A 17,262-nucleotide genomic window follows, 5' to 3' on the forward strand; every position below is an offset into this window, starting at 1 on the left:
TTGGCAATGTGCTTTTTCTGCATTCTGTAATTGAGCCTGCTGAGTTGGCCGCTATCATTACCCCATAAGAAAACTGAAGCTGGAAGATATGAAGATTTTTGCACATTGGTGCATGATACAAGATTCAGAATGAAGATAAAGCTAGACAGAGAAGCCTAAATGAGAAGCCTAAATATTTCAGGTTGCCTTCTCCGTACCTCCAGTCTTACTAGCCTCTTTTTTTGACCTGTTCAGAGTGAGGATCAGGAGAGAGGGGATCAAGGTTAAGGGCACCATCTCACACGGCCAGTAGTGCATTGAGGCCCTCTGGTGGCATTGTAAAATTTCTGTTCCCTTCTTTCTCGGGGGCTTGGGCAGCTTTGTGGAGATGATCCTGAAGGAAACCTTGGATGGCAGGTCCCTTTGTAAAGGTGAAGCCTGTCCACCTCTTTGTCCTTATACAATTCCCCTGCACGTGTGTACTATATATTTTTCTAACAATTTAAAAAATTGATTACAAAGAAAAGTTGTTCATTATATAAAATTTAGTCATTACAAAAATGCATAAATTAGAAAGCTACACACAGACACCTCCATAACCCTGTTCCTCTAAAGTAGTAATGTCTCACAGTTGCCTCTTTGGATATAGTGTAAATAAAACTTCATTTTAATACTTGAATTGATAATCAATTCATGTGATTCAAAATTCAAAAAATAGAGTGTATAAGTAAAAAAACTTCCTTCAACACCAGGCCTGGGCTTTTTTAAAGGACCCCATGTCATTTTGTTTAGGGAGGTGGGGCCAGTAACCCAAGGGCTTTCCCAAGCAGCCCACACTCTGCTGTTAGAATATGCAGACGCACACCTTGGCTTTACCACTTATTGTATATACTTGGAAATGTTAGTTAAACTGTCTGTGCCTCAGTTTGCTTATTTGTAAATTTGGGATAATAGTACAATACAAGCACTTTTATCCAACACAATCTGGTCTGATCTTTGGTCTGTTAATTGAAAAAGTTAAAAGTGGGGAATCATAAAAAAAGATATGCAGTCTATCAGCTTTTCCTACATAAAACAAAAACAAACAAACAAAAAAACCCACCTAAAACTTAGTGGCTTACAAGAAAGAAATATTTGTTACATTTTGTTTGATGATTGAGTGGTTGCTGTGGTCTGAGCCAGCTGGGCTGGGCTGTCTGGTCTAGGATGGCCTCATTCCTATGTCTAGGGTCTTACCTGGGCTAGCTGGGGTCTCTCTCCAAGTGGTCACTCATCCTCAAGGAGGCCAGCTTGAGCATGTTCACCTGGTGGCCATGGGTTCCCAGCAGCAAGAGAGGTCAAGCCCCAATGCACGTGTACTTTTCAAATTCCCCCAGTGTGATGTTTGCTAATATTCCATTGGTCAAAACAAGTCATGTGGCCAAGTCCAGATTCAAGGTGGGGCAGGAGAGAACCCGATTCCACCTCTTGATGGGGAAGAATAGCAAAGTCACAGCGCATATGGGTTTGCATTTAGGGAGGAATATTGTGGTCGTATAATCTACCACACACACACCTTACACTTTTATTTTAGTTTAAGATATTCATTCACCTTTTGACATAGAGTCAAACTCTTCTTTGAGGTTAATTCAGCTGATTGGATTCTGTATTCTCTTCCTTATTTAAATATCCAGATGAACCAGTTATGATTTCTAAGTTTTATTTCTTTAAAGCAGAATAAGAATTTAGTCATAAGGAGAAACAATCTGAATGAGGATTATACCCAGCTTTTTATAATTTACCTGCCCCAATCTCCTATAGTGTTTCACACACACCTAATTCAAATGCACTTTATTTTTTAATGACCTACTTTGTCTTCATGCAATTTTTCAAAGCATTGACTTAGTTTCCTTGAAAATGACATACTTTTTTTTCACTCGTTTTACAAATTTAAGTAACATTGAGTTATACTGAACATTTATAACAATGAATACAACTGTTCTAAGCCATTTGAAGAGCAAGAACAACTGATTCTTGGTGTTGCTTGGTGATGCTCTCCTGGGGGGCATCCTGGAGCAGGCCAGCAGGCCTGGAGCATCAGTCTGTTTCCCAGAGGGCATTAAGAGCCCCAGTTTAGTGGAAGTTGTTAAGAGCCTGGTAGGACTGTTATGAGGATTAGATGTGAAAATACCCTTAAAATACTTAGAACTCTTCCTTAGCTTCTGTAAATGCTCATTAATTGTTGGTTATTATTATCATGATCATTAGTGTTGTTATTAATATTACTGTATTTGCCACGTATAATACGCATGCATGTATAATGTGCACCCACATTTTTGACCCACACTTTCCAGGGAAAAAATCTTTTGTTTTAATTTTTTAATTCAAATTTTTATTTGTTTACATTTAGGTACTTGTTTTTGGTATTATAAAGGAATTTTAGCATTTATTTTTTAACATAATGGTACAAAAAATTTTATGTAACAAATAATTACAAAATGTAAGAACAGATACAAGGTACAAGAAATTTTATGTACCGGTAACAAATTTATGATATTTAGGCATCATAGAAGGTCAAGAACTCTTTGTTGCTGCAAGTTCATCATTAAGTTCAACAAAACCGATTATTGTATTCCAACCGATATCTGTATTATTTTGCATACAGATATCATTATTGATTTCTAGAGTTACACTTAACTTATAAGCATAAATAAAAGATTTAAAAACATACTACCTATGTATAATGCACATCCTTAGTTTTTCCTCACAAATTTGGTCAAAAAAGTGTGCATCATACATGGCAAAATATGGTAATATTATTCAATCCAAGGAAAGACCTTGAGATAAGGTAGAGAATGGCCTAAGAAAGAATAAAAAGTGCCAGCTCCAGTAGCATCAAGTAAAATTGGAGAGGGAACAGTGGGGGAGGAAAGGAAGGATCAAACGAGGGAATTGTAAAACTCACACAAGAAGACCCAGGAGATGCAGCTCTTGGAAGTGGGTGGTTCAGGCGAGGAGCATGGAGAAGGGGGCATGTTAGTTTAGGGAGCATTATAAATTCAGCATGCTTACTTGAAGCATCATGGTATAGAACAATGATTCCTAAGTGCTGGCTTACAGACTAGTTGCATCAGCATCACCTGGGGAGCTTGTTAAAAATGGAGAAATTCTAATTCCTGAGGTCGGTAGGGCGACCCAGGAACCTGTATTACTAAAAGCTGCCCAGGTAGATTTGGATGTACAGCCAGGATGGGAAGCCATAGCGTGAATACACAGAGCACTGGAAGTCAAGAAACTTGGGCTGGAGTCCTGGGTCCAGAGCAGACTTGCTCTGTGGCTTCGCTGGGACTCCCTCAGGCCTCTGTGTTGAGGGTCAAGGGAAATGAAGGGTGTGGACTGTCTTATCCCTTGTAGAGCACCCCCACATGGAAGGGGTGATTGTTAGGACAGCAGCAGGTACTCTCTGTGTTTGAGACCACCACAGCAGTCAAGGTTTCCTTCACTTCTGCCGCCGCTTTTCGCCACCCCCAGCCCAGGTGGCAGAGCAAGGGACGTGGCCCATATGATCGAAAATCCCTTGCCACTGTAAAGTTCTTTGACTTCAGTTTGTTTTCTGTTTTGCAGACACCAGGTTACTATATGTTCATGTGGCTTCTCACGGATGGTGTTTCTGCAGTTTTCATTGTTGCCATATTTTATTTTCATTGGTAAGCATATATTTGTAATTTTAAATGTTTTTTCCCCAAAGTGAAAGTATAAATGGTTCTTATGGAAAGTTGAAAAAAACAAAACAAAACAAAAAAATCAGTTACACTCTTCCTGTAATCGCACATGGCAAGATCTCAGGGAGACAGGGTGAATAAGCTGAACCTCTCATTTCTTCTCATGTGGCTTGCAGCTCCTCACACCCCTTCCACGTCCTCAGCACAAGACAGACAGTGTTCTAAGGGGAAGGACGCTCATGAAAGCCAAGTGAAAGCCTGTTACTATGGATTCAGTGTGGATCACTTGGGAGGGGACAGGGGTTGAAGGTTGCCCAGAACAAGTGCCTCCATCTTCCCACCTCCCACGAAACGGACATGCAGGGTACTGTGCAGAGCAGGTTCAGAAACTGGGAAGGCTGAGTTATAGCCCTCAATTTGCCCCTTAGTTGTTGGGTGACCCTGGGAAAATCACTGTCCCTTTCTAGACCACAGTCTTTTTATTTGTCCAAAAAAAAATGACATTTGAGAATCCTTGCAGGGCAAATCCTACAGGATTGCAAGGTTCAAGGTTGGAGAGGAAACACCCTGGTCGAGTACCGTATTTTGCCATGTTAAATGTGCTCCCAAGTATAATGTGCACTCACGTTTTTGGCCTACACTTTCTGGGGGAAAAAAATCTTTCGTTTTAATTTTTTAATTCAAATTTTTATTTGTTTACATTTAGGTACTTGTTTTTAGTATTATAAAGGAATTTTAGCATTTATTTTTTAACATATTATGGTATAAGAAATTTTATGTAACAAATAATTACAAAACACAAGAACAGATACAAGGTACAAGAAATTTTATGACCAGTAACAAATTCACAATATTGACACAGCATAGAAGGCCAAGAACTCTGCTGTTGCAAGTTCATCATAAGTTCAACAGAACCGATTATTGTATTCCAGGGTATTATTCTGCATACAGATATTGTTATTGATTTCTAGAGTTACACTTAGCTCATAAGCATAAATAAAAGGCTTAAAAACATTTATATAGATACAGAATTAGTACTACCCCTAATTAGTACTATTAGCACCTCCTCATTTTTTCCTCACAAATTTGGGCAAAAAAGTGTACACGGCAAAATACAGTAATTTTAGCTGGAGGATACCGTGGTTGTGTAGACCTCATAATTCCCATCATTTCTTCATTAGTGAGTTATCCTTTAAAGGGGGAAAGTACAAACCCTCCAAAGGGAGAATTTGACCGGATAATGTTACTTTTCTGGCTACTGCCTCGGTTTATAGACTTTTTGGAAGAGGTCTCTGAGACTCATGGGCAGTCTGCTTCCTTCCAGGTGGAGAGAAAAGAAAAAAGAAAAAGCCTTGGAAAGCACCAGCAGTCAAGGTAAAGTCAGAGGCCTACCCGACTCCTAACCATTGCCCCCAGGGCACAGGGTCTGCCTCTCACGTCTCTGACAAGAGGCAAGGGAATGTGGAGGACGGGGTTGGCACCAGGGAGAAATGGAAAAGTGTAGCCGGGGCAGAGATTCTGGATGACCCTCGATATAGGCTTCCTTTTGGACTTCATTGTCTAAACAGTGAGACCCCTTGGAAGATTTTGAACATGGTGTTTATTTGTTAACTTGTTCATATATTCATTCATTGAATACGTACTTTGCACCATGCTCTGAGAAGGGCTGAAGACAACTGAAAGCTGTCTGTGGGTTGCCTAAGAGAGAAGAATCCTGGCCCACAGAGCAGTGAGGACGCAGACAAAAGCATAGCAATTGACATCATTGGGCGAGGCACCTAGGTCCAAGACAGAATAGTTCCCATGCCTGTTAGGGCTGAATGTGCTCTACGGGGCTTCAGTTATGTGTGATGTGTATTGGAAGATGGAGGGAGAAAACTACAGAGACCCTAGAAAGCTGTACTAGAGTCTAGGCTCTGCATATAAGTAGCCAGGAGATGGCAAATGGGTTTGAAACAAGGGAGCAATATGCTTAGATTTCTGTGTAAAGGGATGGAATAACAGAGTAGTTTGTTATTCAGCAGCAGAACTCAGGGCCTGAGGAAGTGAGATGGGTCTAGTAAGGGGAAGGGAAGCTAGATTTAATTTTCAAAAGGTTGTGGAGATAATCACACTATGAGTTTTGGGCTTGGAAAGCCAGTGCAATGTGAAAGGAAAAGCCAATTAGAAGGCAGAGGACTGTGCAGTACGTGATACGATCTCCTTCCACAGCTCCTGGAGCCTCAAATTGGTACCATCACAAAAATCATAAATCAATTTAATTTCTTGGGGACAGTGGTGAAGATCCTGAGATGCTGGGCACTAGCTGGCAGAGGGTTGAATCGATACAACACTTAGAGTCAGGAATGGATCCACAGGGACCATGAAGAAACAAGTTCAAAATTTGAATAAATTAAATAAAAGGCAATGGTCTTTCATACTGTGAAACTGAAGGGTCATACGAAGATTATCCAAATCTGGTGGGCAGAGGGGAAGAGAGATTTCAAATAACTCTGAGTGACATGGATTTTTAAGATCATTATACTGGCCAGTAAGTCTGAAGGCTGTATTCCAGTTACATTATGATTTTCAGTAGTTGTATTAGTACACTAAGACTGCCATAACAAAATATCACAGGCTGGTGGCTTAAACAGAAATGTATTTTCTCACAGTTCTGGAGGCTAGAAATTCAAGATAAGTGTGTCAGCAGGCTTGGTTTCTTCTGAGGTCTCTCTTAGTGGCTTGCAGATAGTCTCCTTCTTACTGTGTCCTCACACAGCCTTTCCTCTCTGTGCACACACACCCCCAGTGTCTCTCTTTGTGTCTAACTTTTCTCTTCTTCAGTCAGATTGGATTAGAGCCCACCCTAATGGCTTTATATTAATCACCTCTTTACAGGCCCTATCTCCAAGTATAGTCAGATTGTGAGGTTCTGGGGGTTAGGGCTTTAACATGTGAATTTGGGGAGCACACAATTCAGCCCATAACAGTAATTCAGCCAAGAAATGAAAAGAACATGGAAATGGTGAGGAAATCATGGATGGGAGAGAAGTTTTGAAGGAAAATTTGAAGAACTGTCTAAATTTGGATGAAGGAAATGGCTATAATGCCTTAGAAAAAGTATTCACTTAACTTGACCCCAACTCCCCACCATGTTGAAATGATAAGAAAATAAGATGAGTAGAAAATAAATTAAGAATTTTTCCCGTTTTAAGAGTTTTTAGTTGGTTGTTACAGAAACTAATTTTGCCTGATCTAAGCAGAAAGAAAATATATCAAAAGGCTGTTTGAGTACTTGCAAGAAACACCTAGTAGGTGGAGGGCTAAGTTTAGAATCAGGGAGGGAATAACGAAGGCTGGACAGAAGTCAGAACTTCAATCTAGATCGATTCAGACTGAGGGGGAATAGAGTCTCCTGAACAATCTGGCACCACAACCAGCTCCAGGATGGTCATGTCCTGCTGCACCTGCTGCAACCAGAAGGCATTCAGCACCTTTCTAGCTTGAGGATGTATTTTTTAGCACGTTGAAGAAGTCAGTCCTTTGTCTTCCATCTTACATAGTTTCTTATGAAAAGTCTTCAAAAAAAAGTCTTCCATTTTCTTATCTTTGTTCTTCTGCTTGTAATATGTTCTTTTTCTCTGACTGCTTTTTTAAGATTGTTCCTTTTACTACTGGTTTTCAGTAATTTGGTTACGGTTTATATGATTGTATCTGTGTGTATTGTGCTTGGGGTTTGCTGAACTACTTAGATCAATCAGAGTATAATTTTCATCAAATTGGATATATTTTTAGTTTCTATTATTTCAAATATTTTTCTGCCCTTTCCCTCTTCATATATATATATATATATATATATATATATATATATATATATATATATATCTTTGACATTATCCCATAGGTTACTGAGACTGTTCATTTTTATTGTTAGACTATTTAATTTCTGTGCTTCATTTGGATAGGTTCTATTGCTGTATGTATTAGTTTTTTATTGCTGTATAACAAATTATCACAATCCTAACAGCTTAAAACAATACAAATTTATCATCTTACAGTTGCATGAGCCAGGGGTCCGGACATGGGTTAGCTGGGTCCTCTGCTTAGAGTTCACAATCCAGGTGCTGGCTTGGACTGCATACTCATCTGAATCTTAGAGTCCTCTTCCAAGCTCACAGGTTGTTGGCAGAATTTAGTTCCTTACAACTGTAGGACTGATGTTGACTCTGTTTTCTTTTCATCATTGTTGGCAGGGTTTTGCTCTGAGCTTCTAGAGTCTACCTTCAGGTCCTAGCCATATGGTCCCCTCACAACATGGCAGCTTACTTCCTCAAAGCCAGCAGGAGAATATCTCTTATAACAGATGGATTCAGGAAAAGGAGAGCAAAGGAAGCAAAATCACAGAAAAAAAAGTGAAAAACAAGTTCAAATATGGTAGTCATAAATCCAACCATTTTATTAATTACATTAAATATAAATGGACCAAATACTCAAATCAAATGTAGAGATTTTCAGACTAGATAGAAAAAAGCAAGACCCAACCATATGGTATCTACAAAAGAAATACTTAAAATACAAAGGTGCAAATGGATGAAAGTGGAAGGTTGGAGAAATGATAAGTCATGTAAACAATCAACATAAGAAATAATATCTGAAAAAATAGACTTCAAAGCATGGAGAATTACTGGAAACAAAGATTTCATAATGATGAAAAGGTTAATATATCAAGAAGGTATTATAATTATAACTGTGTATGCACTTAGTAACATAGCTTCAAAATACATTAAAACTGGATGAAAGAGAGATTATAGTCAGAGATTTTAATAATCCTTTCTCAGTACCCAAAAGAACAACTTAACACAAAAATATATATAATCACAAAGGATACAGGTGTCTGAGCAATACTTTCAGCCACCTTGACATAAAACAGTATATCCAACAACCACAGAATATACAGTATTTTCAAATGTACATGACATGGCCTATTTGCCAAAATAGACTACATGACAAGCCACAAAACAAGTTTCAATAAATAAATTTCAAAAGACTGAAATCTTAGAGAGTATGTTCTGTGGCCACAACAAAATTAAATAAGAAATAAACATTAATAACATATCTAGCTAACCCTCCAAATGCTGAAATTAATGTGTTTCTATATGAGGTGTGATCAAACAATACAGTGAATGTTTAAATAAAAAAAATTACTACAATAAAAGACACATTGCCATTAATCCCCCTCAAAATACTCCCCCTCACTTCAAACACACTTATCTCATCATTCTTGCCACTTTCTGAAGCAGTTCTGGAAGTCCTCTTTCATGAGTGTCTTTAGTTGCACTATCGGGGCTGTGTTGATGGCCTGAATCATTTTGACTTTGGGGAAGAGCCAGAAGTCACCTGGTGCCAGAGCCAGTGAATAAGGTGGATGAGGACACACCAAAATCTATTCATTTGACAGAAATTCCCGTATACCAGAAGTGATGTGTGACACGGAGCATTGTCATGATGGAGTATGATTTATGGCACACTTTAAAATACACCTTCTTTCAACTGTAGCTCACACCCAACTGACTGTACCGAACAAGTTGAAACTTGTCACACACTGTTATTAATAAGGTTTGATGCACCACTTCCCGTGTCAAAGATCCCTGCCTTTTTGTTGGATGGTACTTGGCAGCAGCATTCACCATATTTTGTGATCACAACAGAAAGCCTCCATGTCACACATCACTTCTGGTACGGCAATGTCTGTCAAATAAAAACATTACAGTGTGTCCTCATCCACCTTATTCACTGGATCTGGCACTGTGCGACTTCTGGTTTTTCCCCAAAGTCAAAATGACCATGAAAGGGAACTGTTTTGAATTGGTTCAAGACACTGAGGCAGCCACGACAGTGCAACTAAAGACACTCATGAAAGAGGACTTCCAGAACTGCTTCAGAAAGTAGCAAGAATGATGGGATAAGTGTGTTCGAAGTGAGGGGGGAGTATCTTGAGGGGGATTAATAGCAATGTGTCTTTTACTGTAATAAATTTTTTAAATTTAAATATTCACCATAGTTTTTGATCACACCTTGTACATCCCATTGATCAAGGGATAAAGCACAAAGAAAATTAGAAAATATTGTAAACTAAAGGATAATGTATATACAGCAAAATTTGTGGAGTACAACTAAATCAGGACTTGAGGGAGATTTGTAACTTTAAAAGTTAGAAGGAAGAAATGTTTAATTTTTTACCTTAAGAATCAAGGGAAAAAAGTAAATTTTTCCCAAGGAAAGGAAGGAAATACTAAAGATAGCAGGAATCAATGAAAAAGAAAAGATACAGACAATAGAGAAAATGAAAAAAATGAAAAGTTATTTCTTTGAAAAAGTAATAAAATTAATATACCCTTTGTAAAATGCAAGAGATGGAGGGAGGATGGGAGAGAGGGAGGGGATTGGGAAGGAGACAGAGAGAAAAAATTGCCAATATGATGAATGATGAATGAAACAGGGAATGTCTCTTTAGATCCTAGACATAAAAAGGAAAATTATGAACATTTTTATGCCAATAAATTTGACAATTTAAACGAAGTAGACAAATTCCTTGAAATACACAACTTCCCAGAACTGAGAGAAATAGAAATTTTTAATAACCACAATCTGTCACAATCAATTTGTATATATAACACCTCACTACAAGAAAATTCCAGGCCCCTTTGATAGGTGACTGGATAAAGAAGACATGGTATATATATACAATGGAATATTGTTCAGCGATAAGAAAACATGAAATACTGCCATTTGTGACAACATGGATGGATCTTGAGAATATCATGCTAAGCAAAATAAATCAGATCAGGAAATGTCAAGAATCATGATTTCACTCACATGTGGGATGTAAAACTGAAAGCAACAAAGGAAAAAGACAAACAGAAACTCATAGACACAGACAACAGTTTAGTGGTTATCAGAGGGAGGAAGGAAGGTAAAAAAGGATGAAGGTGATCAAGTATATGGTGGCGGAAGGAGATTTGACTTTGGGTAGTGAACACACAATGCAATATACAGATGATGTATTATAGAATTGTATGCTTGAAACCTCTATAATTTTATTAACCAATGTCACCTCAGTAAATTTAATTCAAAAAGTCAAGGCCCAAACAATTTCATTGGTTAAGGAATATTTAAGAAATAATACTAATCTTGTATCAACTCAGAAAAAAAGGAAGAGGAAGGAGACTTCCCAGCTGATTTATGAGGTCACCAATAACTTCATATAAAACCCAACAAAGACTGTACAAGAAGTAAATTTATAGATCAGTATCATCCACAAACTGAGACATAGAAATCCTTAACAAAATATTTGCATATTGAATCCTATCAGTATGTAAAAAGGATAATACATCATGAGCAAGTGGAGTTTATCTCAGTAATGCTAGATGGATATATCATTTGAAAATTAATCAATATAATCCACCCTATTGACAAAATAAAGTAGAAAAAGCATTTTTGACAAAAGTTAGCTCCCATTTATAATAAAAGCTCTGGGCAAACTAAGAATAAGGAGGAAACTTCCTCAATCTGATCAAAGATATTTACAAAAAATATACCAAATATAATTTTTAATGGTGAAGCAATAAATATTTTCCCTGTAAGATCAGAAATAAGGCAGGGATATCTGCTTTCACCACTTCTATTTAGCGTTGTACTGGAGATTCTAGCCAGTTTAATAAGATAAATAACATGCATAAAGTAAGAAATAAAACTCCCGATTTGCAGATATGATTATTTGCATTAAAAAATTCTAAAGAATCAGACAGCAAACAAACATAGAACTAATAAGTGAGCTAAGCAATGTCTCAGGATACAAGGTCAATACACAGAAAAATCACTTGTATGTCTTTATATTAGCAAAGAATAATTGAAAACTAAAAAATTTTAAATAGCATTTATAACAGCATAAAAACATAAAATAGAAATTTAAGGAAAATGTTATAAGCCCTCTTAAAGAAGATACATAATTGGTCACCGAAAACTACGAAAGTTTACTGAGAGAAAGAAGACCCAAAATAAATGGAGCAACATACCATATTCATGAATTAGAGAAACTATCATGGATATTAGTTGTTATGAAATTGACCTACAAATTCAAGTGCAATAAAAAAATCTCCTTCCTCTTGTAAAGCAGACTAAAGATGAAACCCACATGTGCAGCTGTTTCTTCAAGATTGAAATTATATTCAGGAGGAAAAAAACGAGTTCTGGTCTTCCTGCTTTGGAGTCTCACTTTCTTCTCGATTTTTGCCCCACAGTTCTCCCCATATTGTAAATTCTTAGATTATTTAGGATGTTTTCTTGGTTCTGTATATTATCCAGTTTTTAATTTCTCTTTGGTAAGAGTCAATTTCCTAGCTCCACTACTAGAAGAAATTGTCCATCATCAATTTTTTTCAATCAGTCAGATAAAAATTATTTTTTGAGCGCTTACTGTGTAACACACTTCTGAGCACTGTGTATGTAGTAACAAGCAAGACAAAGTCTCTGGCCTTAAAAAGCCCTCTTTGTAATGGAGGATGTGTTCATTTTTTCGTTCAAACTGACTTGGAAGCAATGGTTGTAAAATGCATGAACTTGAAGGAAATGTCACTCTGTCTTCTGAGGGCTTCCATTAGGGAACTAGAACATCACACAGTAGACTCTTAAACTCCAGTACCATGCTCAGTTGGAGGACCATGATAAAGTCTGCATCAAGTCTGAGGTAGGGCAAGAACTAGGGGGAAAGAACCTGAGATGGTAAATGAGGGACTAACATTTTAAAGATTTCATCACATGACCGGTTAAGATTGGAGAAGTGACATTTGAGGCATCTGTGTTTTTGTCTTTTCTATCCCACAGATACAGAGATACTCCCAAAGGGAAAAAGTAAGAATCAGGAAGCTTCAAATTTATCCATAGCGCCTCCGGCCCGAATTTTGGAAAGCCCTTGGACTCTAAAACCCCTCTACCCAGCTTTACCCAACAGAATAAAGAAACACCCAGGCCCTCGCCAGTTTTTAGTTGCCCCCAAGAAGACAGACGGAAAACCAGAGCCAGTCAAGGAAACCAGAAAACCAGAGATGCCTGCGAAGGATAACCATAGACAACTAATACCCTCCGAAGCCTTTGAACCCATCAAAACACCCACCTGGAAGGCCACCAGAGAGGCCACCGTCCAAACTGTATTGCCTGCCTCGAAGGCAAATGAACCAACAATTTCCTCCATAGAGGTAACTCATCCTGAAACACAACATAAAAGGATGCCCACTATTGAATCCCCCGAAGAATACTCTTTGAAGATGGTTTCCTCCACATCTCACATATCCTTACCCTCCTTTAGGCTGACTTCAGAGAAGAAGTAGTTACATCTTGCCTCCTTCATCCTCTTTCTCTCTGTGCTTGAGGTTGGTCATGGTGGGGAGTGATCAAGAAAGGAGTGCAGGAGAGCCATTAAGGCTCTCAGGAGGACTGTTCTGGTCTCGCATCTGTACAAAGAATGCATCTCCAGGGAATGGGCAAGGGAAAAGCAGTTTTTGTGGTCTTAGAGCTGGATCTCATTTTTCTCTGGGTGCTACAGGGTTCATCTCACTCTAACCCTTCATAGTGTCCCCTGCTAATGGAGTGGCTGTGGTAAACATCAGCATGGAAATAAAGGCAACCTTTCAGGAATGCAGAAAGTAAATGGTGTATTCTTTGGACTCTCCTGTGATCACTGAGGCTGACAAAGTCTAGGGAATTAGTGCAAAAACGATGCCATCCTGAGTCAGAAAATGAGAGACGGCATAGGCATGAATCAGGAGCAGAGATTTTATCCCATGTGCACTTTTGTGATCTAGTGTGAAGTGGGATGCTTCTTAATAGCTTCTTGTTGGCTGGTTCCCCAATGGGATGATGGGCCTAATCCCATGCCCAACCAGTGGCCCCAAGCCTTGAGCAAACACCAGATCCACAAGTGTCTATAGCCCTATCAGTAGGACGGCCTCAGACCTACCAAGTGAAAGAAGCAGTGCAATAAGTTACAAATGGAGTATTTTTAAATACTTCATTAATTAAACCCAGGCATAACTTCTAGAGCCTCGTCCTCTTCACTGACACTAAGAATAGGATATTGCCACCTTCCCTCAGATAAAATTGAATCTGGTGTAGAAGTCAAGATAAATATAACTATTTATAAATATAAATATTTAAATCTTCATGATAGCACTGAAAGAACTATCAGCAGTCAGAAAATCATTATTTGTCTACAAACTCATTCAGAGAGTAGTAGTTCTTGGAATCCAGAAAAGCAAGTGACGTTATTTTGAGATTGGAAGAAATCTGGGAGAAATTAGAACTGGAATTTAAAGGTTTGGGTAGGATTTGGAAATGAGAGAAACAGATTACATATTAAGTAGTCTAGACAACATTAGTAAAACAAAATTTTAATACCAATCTTAATTTTTTAAATTTGTCCTTTAAAATTATGATAAAATATACGTAACATAAAATTTATCACTATAACCACTTTCGAGTGTACAGCTCAGTGGCATTAAGTAAATTCACACTGTTGTGCAGCCATCACTCCTATCTATCTACAGAACTTCTTCATTTTACCAAACAGAAACTGGATGGATTAAATACTTAAATGTAAGACCTGAAACCATGAAACTACCAGAAGAAAACACAAGGAAAAGCCTTCTTGACATTTATCTGGGGAATGACTTTTTGGATAGGACACCAAAAACACTGACAGCCAAAGCAAAAATAACTTAAGTAGGGTTGCACCAAACTAAAAACCTTCTGCATCACAAAGGAAATAATTAACAGAGTGAAATGGCAACCTACAGAATTGGAGACAATATATGCAAACCATATATCTAATAAAGGGTTAATATCCAAAATATATGAGGAAGTCATACAACTCAATAGCAAATGCATACATACATTCACACTGAAATAAAAAATGGGAATGGGACCTGAATAGACATCTCTCAAAAGACGTACAAATGGCCAACACATACATGGAAAGGTGCTCAACCTCACTGATTATCAGGGAGATGCAAATGAAAACCACAAAGGGAAATCACCTCACACCTGTGAGAATAGCTACTATGAAAAAGACAAAAGATAACAAGTGTTGAAAATTGTTAGGAACTCTCATCCTGAAACAGAAACTCTTGTACACTGTTGGTAGGAGTGTAAATTGGTAAAACCACATGGAAAACAGTATAGATGTTCCTCAAAAATTTAAAAATTTAAAAACTACCATGTGATCCAGAAATCCCACTTCTGGGTGTATATCCAAAGAAATTAAATCAGTACCTTGAAGAGATATCTTGTTCATTGCAACATTATTCACAATAACCAAGATATGGAAACAACCTAAATGTCTGTTGGTGGATGAATGGATAACTGTGTGGGTAAATACATATATAATGGAATTTTTTCTTTCAGTTTTCTTTTCATTTTTATTTGCATGGAATATCTTTTTCCATCCCTTCACTTTCAGTCTGTATGTGCCCTTGAAGTTGAAGTGAGTCTCTTGTAGACAGTAGTGTCTTGTAGGCAGCATATAGTATTGTTTCTTTATCCATTCAGCCACTTTATGTCTTTTGATTGGAGGATTTATTCCACTTAAATTTAAAGTAATTATTGATAAGTATGGATTTACTACCATTTTGTTTATTATTTTCTGGCTGTTTTATAATTCCTTTGTTCCTTTTTTTTTTTCTCTTGCTGTCTTCCTTTGTGATTTGGGGGTTTTCTGTATTGGTGTGCTTAGATTCCTTTATCTTTTGTGTATCGACTGTAGGTGTTTGCTTTGTGGTTACCATTAGGCTTACAAAAAACATCTTTATAATAGTCTGTTTTATGTTAATAACAACTTAAGTTCAAATATATTCTAAAGCTCTACATTTTTGCTCTCCCCTCCACGTTTTATGTTCTTGATGTTACAAATGTTTATCTTCTGTATCTATTCACAAATTATTGTACTTATAGTTATTTTTACTCCTTTTGTCTTTTAACCTTCATACTAGATTTACAAGTGATTAATACACCACCATTACAACACTGGATTATTCTGCAATTCAGTTGACTCTTGAACAATGCAGGGGTTAGGGGTGCTGACCCTCCATGCAGTTGAAAATCTGTGTATAACTTTTAACTCCCCAAAAAACTTAATAGGCTACTGTTGACCAGAAGTGTTACCAAAAACATAAACAGTTGATTAATACATATTTTATATGTTACATGTATTATATACTGTATTCGTACAATAAAGGAAGCTAGAGAAAAGAAAACGTTATTTCAAAAATCATAAGGAAGAGAAAATATTTATTGAAAAGAAGTCTGTGTATAAGTTGACCCCTGCAGTTCAAATCCACGTTATTTAGGAGTCAACTGTATATTTGCATTTACCAGTGAAATTTATACTTTCGTATACTTTCCTGTTATTAATTAATACCTTTTTATTTCAGTGTAAAGAAGTCTCTTTAACATTTCCTGTAAGGCTGGTCTTGTGGTGCTGAACTCTTTCAGCTTTGCTTATCTGGAAAACTAACTCTCCTTGAATTCTGAAGGACAACTTTGCCAGATAGTGTATTCTTGGTTGGCAGTTTTTTTTTCTTTCAAAACTGAATATATTGTGCCACTCCCTTCTGGCCTTCAAAGTTTCTGCTGAAAAATCTGCTGATAATCTTTTGGGGATTCTGTTGTACACAACAAGTTGTTTTTCTCTTGCTGATTTTAAGATTATCTCCTTATATTTAACTTTTGACAGTTTAATTATAACATGTCTTGGTGTGGATATCTTTGGGTTCATCTTATTCAAAACTTTCTGGGCTTCCTGGATATGGATGTCTGTTTATTTCAGTAGGTTAGGGAATTTTTCAGCTATTATTTCTTCAAATAAGTTTTCTGCCCCTTTTCTTTCTCTTCTGTTTCTGGAACCCCTATATGTACTTGATGTGGCTCAAGAAGCCCCTTAAGCTATCTCCACTATTTTTTATTCTTTTTGTTCCTCTGATTGGATGAATTCCACTGCCCTGTCTTCAAATTCCCTGATTCTTTCTCCAACTTCATCTAGTCTGCTGTTGAAACCCTCTATTGATTTTTTTTTTTTTTTTTCAGTTCAGTTACTGTATTATTTAGCTCTGTGATTTGTGTTTGGTACTTTCTTATATTTTCTACCTTTTTGTTGAAATTCTCTTTGTTCATGCATTGTTCTCCTGACCTTGGTGAACATTTTGATGACTATTACTTTGAAGTCTTGCAGGCAAATCACTTACCTCCTTATCTCTAAGGTCTTTTTCTGAGGTTTTATCTTGTTCTTTTATTTGGAACATATTCCTTTGTTTCTTCATTTTCCTTGATTCTCTGTTGATTTCCATACATTAGATAAAACAGCCACTTCTCCGCGAATTGAAGGAGAGGAAACTTATCATTCAATCCTGCCCTAGCTCTTGGTTGTCTCTCAAATCTATGTTATTATCTGAGCAGACTTCTTTGTTCTTAATGACTCCAGTAGTTGGGGTGTGCCAAGACCTGTCAGTGTTGCAAAGGGGAGGATATCAGTCAGCACCTAGATGCAGGCTGATTA

The 17,262-nt window shown here is 37.4% G+C and overlaps 1 protein-coding gene across 1 annotated transcript in view; it reads left to right on the forward strand.

The window, feature by feature from the left end:
- GDPD4 (glycerophosphodiester phosphodiesterase domain containing 4) overlaps positions 1-13,215 on the forward strand; it is a 55,800-nt gene extending 42,585 nt beyond the window's left edge. Inside the window, exons 14-17 of the mRNA XM_074337077.1 lie at positions 3,583-3,665; positions 5,005-5,048; positions 9,547-9,554; positions 12,575-13,215. Coding sequence (XP_074193178.1) covers positions 3,583-3,665; positions 5,005-5,048; positions 9,547-9,554; positions 12,575-13,045 — 606 coding nt within the window. The 3' untranslated portion in view covers positions 13,046-13,215. The remainder of the gene's footprint in view (positions 1-3,582; positions 3,666-5,004; positions 5,049-9,546; positions 9,555-12,574) is intronic.
- The last annotated feature ends 4,047 nt before the right edge of the window (positions 13,216-17,262 follow it).

Source organism: Rhinolophus sinicus, linkage group LG06, assembly GCF_036562045.2.
Source record: "Rhinolophus sinicus isolate RSC01 linkage group LG06, ASM3656204v1, whole genome shotgun sequence".
Taxonomy (NCBI): Eukaryota; Metazoa; Chordata; class Mammalia; order Chiroptera; family Rhinolophidae; genus Rhinolophus; species Rhinolophus sinicus.